Source organism: Doryrhamphus excisus, chromosome 17 (assembly GCF_030265055.1).
Source record: "Doryrhamphus excisus isolate RoL2022-K1 chromosome 17, RoL_Dexc_1.0, whole genome shotgun sequence".
In the NCBI taxonomy this organism is placed as follows: Eukaryota; Metazoa; Chordata; class Actinopteri; order Syngnathiformes; family Syngnathidae; genus Doryrhamphus; species Doryrhamphus excisus.
The window spans coordinates 17,692,334-17,698,333 of NC_080482.1; the positions used below are offsets into that span (position 1 = coordinate 17,692,334).

At 42.5% G+C, this 6,000-nt stretch overlaps 2 protein-coding genes across 2 annotated transcripts; both read left to right on the top strand.

Moving 5' to 3' along the window:
- The first annotated feature begins 4 nt into the window (after nt 1–4).
- On the top strand, nt 5–2,566 carry LOC131105295 (uncharacterized). Its single transcript, XM_058053277.1, has one exon. The coding sequence runs from the start codon at nt 5–7 to the stop codon at nt 2,564–2,566; it is 2,562 nt and encodes an 853-aa protein (XP_057909260.1).
- A 747-nt stretch (nt 2,567–3,313) lies between these two features.
- Nucleotides 3,314–5,518, top strand: LOC131105296 (uncharacterized). Its single transcript, XM_058053278.1, has one exon. The coding sequence runs from the start codon at nt 3,619–3,621 to the stop codon at nt 5,428–5,430; it is 1,812 nt and encodes a 603-aa protein (XP_057909261.1). The 5' UTR covers nt 3,314–3,618; the 3' UTR covers nt 5,431–5,518.
- Nucleotides 5,519–6,000: the final 482 nt, after the last annotated feature.

A 6,000-nucleotide genomic window follows, 5' to 3' on the forward strand; every position in this document is an offset into this window, starting at 1 on the left:
AGAAATGTTGGAAAGGGAGAAGAAAATAACATTGAGTGTAAAGAAATACAAAGAACAAGCTGTCTTTAGGCAGAGAATGAAGTCAAGGAGTGTAGCAAAATATAGAAGTGATGTAGTGCATCAAAACATAGTTAAAACATCTAGCATCAACAAGTATAGAAGTGACAGCTTGCACCGGGACAGAGTCAAGACACATAGCATCCAAAAGTATAAAAGTGACAGTTTGCACCAGGACATAGTCAAGACACGTAGCGTCCAGAAGTATGAAAGTGACAGCTTGCACAGGGACAGAGTCAAAACACGTAGCGTCCAGAAGTATGCAAGTGACAGTTTGCATCGGGACAGAGTCAAGACACGTAGCGTCCATAAGTATAAAAGTGACAGCGAGCACAGGGAACAGTCACAGAGCATCAAAAAATATAAAATAGATACAAGGCACCGGGCCGTTGTAAAACTTGCTAGTATTAAGAAATATCACAGTAGTTTAGAACGTAAAATGCGTGTCATTGCAAATGTGAAGACACAAAGGCATGCTGCAAAGTTGCGAGAGGAAGAATTTGATGTTGTTGTAGAGAATTTTTTAGAGAAGGTGAAGAATGGGCCCCAGTTTGTCTGCTGTGTGTGCCATAGGTTGATGTTTAAACATCAGGGCCTGCAGTGTCACAGAGAGCATTATAGCAAAAGTAGTGCAAGTGCTTCTCTTGTGAACATGTGCATTAATGAGCAGTATTTGCACAAATGTGATGTAGAGTGCACAGTACCATGTGTGTTGTTGGAGTCTGGTAGGGGGCAGCTGTGGATTTGCTACACTTGCCATTATAAAGTTAGCAAAGGGGAAATCCCACCTGAATGTGTTGCAAATAATTTGAGTGTGGACCCGATTCCTCCTGAGCTGGCTTGCTTAAACAGCTTAGAGCAACACTTAATTGCACTAAATATCCCCTTCATGAAAATGCTAGCATTGCCCAAAGGGGGGCAAAATGGTGTCCATGGGCCTGTGACTTGTGTTCTGGCCAATGTAGTTGAAACGACAAATTTGTTGCCACGGTCCAATATGGAAGGCTCTATGCTCCGTGTCAAGCTCAAAAGAAAGTTAACTTACAAAGGACACTATGAGTACCATTTTGTAGACAGCATGCACATTCGAGAAGCCTTAAGGTATTTAAAAGAGTCAAATGTGCATTATGAAGATATAGAGTACAACGAGGAGTGGGTCAATGACTTTTGTAGGGAACCTGATGCCTCTCAGGTGGAGGACAGTGTTCCTGCAGTAGATGTCACACCGCCTCTAGATGCAGAAGATGAACAGCTCCATGATAGACAGCAACACTGCATGTTTCAGGACACTTGTTTAATGCCAGTTGACATTGGTCAGGAAGCGCTAGATCAGTATTACGACAATATATTGAATGTGGCTCCGGCAGAAGGCAATAATCCTGTAAGGTTGCTTTCTGACCATTCAAATGAAGCTAGATGTTTCCCAGTGTTATTTCCACGCGGTCGTTTCACATTTCATGATACACGGCAATATAGACTGACTGCATCCAGATATTTTAATAATCGTGTCATGCATGCTGATAAGCGGTTTGGGCAGAATGTGGAATACATATTCTATGCTCAGTATTTGTGTGAACTTCTGCAGGTGGTGTCGAGCATTTCCATTGCTTTACGCAAAGGAATTGCTGGTTTGGTGGCAAAAATGGCCAAGGATTTGTTGACCAACGATGAGTCGTTAAAGACATTGTTGGAATGTGACCAGGGCTATCGTTTTCTGAAGCCCATCAGAGGCACTCCAGCCTTTTGGCAGAGTACGCAGCGCGATATATTGGCTTGTGCGCGTCAGCTTGGTGTTCCCACGTGGTTTTGCTCTTTTTCGTCTGCTGATTTACGGTGGCAAAACATGTTAGACTGTGTTTTGATACAAGAGGGAAGAACGCAAACAGCTGCAGAGTTGGAGTGGGCTGATAGGTGCGACTTGTTGCGACGCAATCCTGTGACTGCTGCACGTATGTTTGATTTCCGGTGGCATGTTTTTCTGAGAGAGGTGATAATGTCTAAGAGCCAACCGATTGGCAAAGTTGTGGACTATTTTTACAGGGTCGAGTTTCAACAGCGTGGTTCTCCACATGTCCACTGTTTGTTCTGGGTAGACAAAGCCCCGAAGATTGATGTAAACACTGATGAGGAAGTTACTGACTTTATTGATAGATACGTCACCTGTGAATTGCAGACACAGGATGAAGTATTGTCAGACACGGTGTCGTCTGTGCAGCAGCATTCAAAGCGACATTCCAAAACATGTAAAAAGAAAAATACCACGTGTCGTTTTGGTTTTCCTAAACCTGTGTCTGGCCGAACATTCATTAGCCGTCAGTTTGAGGGACAAGGAGACAAAACGTGCAGTTGCCAGAGTAGCCAAACTGGCATTAAAACATGCACATGTCCGAAAGTCTCCAAAAATTCTGTAGACATGAAAGCAGAAGAGGCATCAGAAATCATAAAATCCATAAATCCGAGAACCACACTTATCAAAGTGTGGAACATTTGTTCCATAGTCTGGGTATAACCCAATAAATTTTTGAGACTGCACACCGCCGCTTGGGTCGGCGTACAGAGGTCATAATAAGGCGCCAAATAAATGAAATTTGGATCAATCCGTACAGCAAACCTCTGCTGAAATGCTGGAATGCAAACATGGACATCCAGTATGTAGTTGATGCATATGCCTGCGTAGTGTACATCATTTCGTACATTTCCAAAGCTGAAAGGGAGATTGGATTGCTGCTGAGTAATGCCCAGAAAGAAGCATCCAAACAGGCAAACGTCAGTGCCAAAGTTTGCCGTTTAATGACATGTGCTTGGCACAATTTGCTTCGGAATACCGCATCATCAGCAAAAACGAAAGGTCGGCATCCAAAATAGAACTTAAAAACAACTACGGACATGTGACAAAACGTACACGGACCAAACCTGCCGTAGTACGCTCTGCGTGTTTTTCTCAAACAAAAAACCCAGAGTTATACTATCGTAGCCTTTTGCAGTTGTATCTGCCATACCGGGTGGATTTGCAGTTAAGACCTGCCAACTGCCCAACATTTGAAGAGTTTTACAACAACGGTGCAATCAGATTAAATGACGGGTCGATGCATTCTGTCCGATCCATCGTGGATGTAAATCAACAACACTTTGACAGTAGCGGGGATGAACTGGACAGCATCCAAAGATCTATTGATCACAGCGGTGTTGCTGAGGATGCGTGGTGTCTGTTGTGTCCCGAACAAGAATTAGAACGGCTACAGTGTGAAGAAGAGCGTCAGAAAAAACATCAATTAGTAGAAGAAGAGGCAGAAATAATACCTGATTTGGCAAATGAAAATAGACCAGCTCTAAATATCCAAAAACAAAACTCATTGAGTCGAAATGATGGCTTGGCATTGATCCGCTCCCTAAATAACACTCAAATGGACATTTTTTTACAAAATTAGACAGTGGTGCCTCGAGAAAGTAGGTGGGAGAAAACCCGAGCCTTTACACTTATTCATCACAGGTGGTGCCGGGACAGGAAAAAGCCACCTAATTAAAGCCATCCATTATGAGGCTACCAGGTTGTTGTCAACAATGTGTCGGCAACCCGACAACATTTCTGTATGTCTGACGGCTCCGACAGGTATTGCTGCGTACAACCTGAATGCCACAACCATCCACAGCACCTTGAGCATTGGCAAGGATACCCGTTTGCCTTACACACCACTGGGTGAGGAAACGGTGAATTCCTTGCGTGCCAAGTTTGCGGACCTCCAAATTTTGATAATTGACGAAATATCAATGGTAGATCACAAGTTGTTGACATACATTCATGGTAGGTTGCGACAGATCAAACAAACTGGGGACTATGCTGCTTTCGGCAACGTCAGCATCATTGCAGTAGGTGATTTCTACCAGTTGCCGCCAGTCAAGGGAAAACCTCTCTACGTCGAAGATGCCACTTTTAACTTGTGGACCAGTCTCTTTCTTGTGGTCGAACTCACAACGATTGTGCGTCAAAAAGATAATGTATTTGCAGCGTTGCTAAATAGACTACGCAAACAGCCAAAAGGCGCGGCGTTGTTAGAAACAGATGTCGCACTTCTAAAGCAGTGGGAAACAGGTGAAGTCAGCACCGCATTACATATTTTCCCAACCAATCGTCAAGTTAATGAATACAACTTAAACCAGCTTTTCAAAATATGCCCGCAGTACACAACAGTGAAAGCTCAGGATTACAGCCATAACAAAAAATCAGGAAAATTAGAAAGAAAAGTAGGGCACCACAGCAAAGTTTACAACACGTGTTTAGAGGAAACTCTGCACATCGCTAAAGATGCACGTGTAATGCTTTGCAAAAACATCGATATTGACGACGGCTTAGTTAACGGGGTTAGTGGCACTGTCTCTGATGTTCTTTTCCAAAAGGATGACACATTTCCGAGTAAGATATATATAAAGTTTGATGATGCCAAAGTAGGTCAACAAAGGCGCGCACAAACTGCTGAGTCTGTCACGCTAAAAGACAGTACATTTATTCTGCCAGAGGAAGAAAAAGTAACTAAAAGTGGTGGCATGCGTCGCCAGTTCCCTCTGAAGCTCGCTTGGGCTTGCACGGTACATAAAGTCCAGGGTGTTACCGTGAGCAATGTAGTTGTGTCTCTAGACAGGGTGTTTTCCGCAGGGCAGGCGTATGTTGCATTGAGTCGGGTCACAGCTTTAGACGGTTTGATTATTGAAAAGTTTAATGCCGAAAAGATTTACTGTAATGATGCCATTAAGAATGCTGTAGGTAGGATGCCAGCATTTTTGACAGAAAGTGAACCAACACAAACAAATGTACAACCACCACATTTCACAATTTACTTGATGAATGTCCAAAATTTGACAAAACATGCGTCAGATTTGGCAGCATGTACACAGCACCTGCAGCCTAACTGCATCGCTGTGACAGAAACGTGGCTGCCAACGGCATGTACACCCAGCAGTGTAACCATTCCTGGGTACCATTTCCATAGCCAACCACGATGTTTGTCTTACTCCAGCAGTAACCCTGCTTTGGTAGAATTACAAGGGCAACAGCATGGCGGAGTTGGCATGTACATTGCAGACCACCTGCACTGTAGTGTTGTCTCCGCCCCAAACTTCAACTTGGAAGTTTTACTGGTGAACTGCTCCGCACCCAGTGTGTTAATAGCAGTTGTGTATCGACCACCGTCCTATCCAATGGCGTTGTTTCAAGGTCACCTTGGCACGCTGCTGGATTGGTTGCACCAGAAGTACGCCAGCATTGTCATACTGGGAGATTTTAATGAAAATTTGTTAAAATCTTCCACTATCAGCACATGGCTAGGAAAGGGTTCTGCCAGTCAGTCAAACATCCTACCACAGAAAAGGGTACACTAATTGACCATGTTTATGTCAAAACATCACACTTTGATGTAGAATCGGTTGTAATGCCCACTTATTTCAGTGATCATGAAGGGATTTTGTGCTCTTTTAAACGCCAAATTTAAAACGCGCACACACAGGCACACACACACGTTCCACTTCAGCATTCTTCTGGCAGACTTATAGTGTGTAAAATGGGTTCAGGTGGTCTCACATGTTTAGCCAGTGGACAATTTACAAGCCACGAGTTTGCTCTTCCGAGAACGGTGGATTGTATTTGTCAATCACTGAATAAAAGTGAAACCACAGTGAAACTATTTGCCTTTTCTGAAAACAAACTGGTTATTTGTCAAACCAGTAAATGAACTTGTACATATTGTAAACATGTACATATTGTAAATATTTTATATTTATATAATATTTAAATAGTGTACATATTATATGTAAATATTTTATATTTGTATAATATTTAAATAGTGTACATATTATATGTAAATATGTAAATATGTAAATATGTAAATATGTAAATATGTAAATATGTAAATATGTATATAGTATGTATATAGTACCTGATGAAATGATCCC

Bases quoted from the DNA above. Each gene is read 5' to 3' on its own strand.
- LOC131105296 (XM_058053278.1), top strand. From the start codon at position 3,619: ATGTGTCGGCAACCCGACAACATTTCTGTATGTCTGACGGCTCCGACA.
- LOC131105295 (XM_058053277.1), top strand. From the start codon at position 5: ATGTTGGAAAGGGAGAAGAAAATAACATTGAGTGTAAAGAAATACAAA.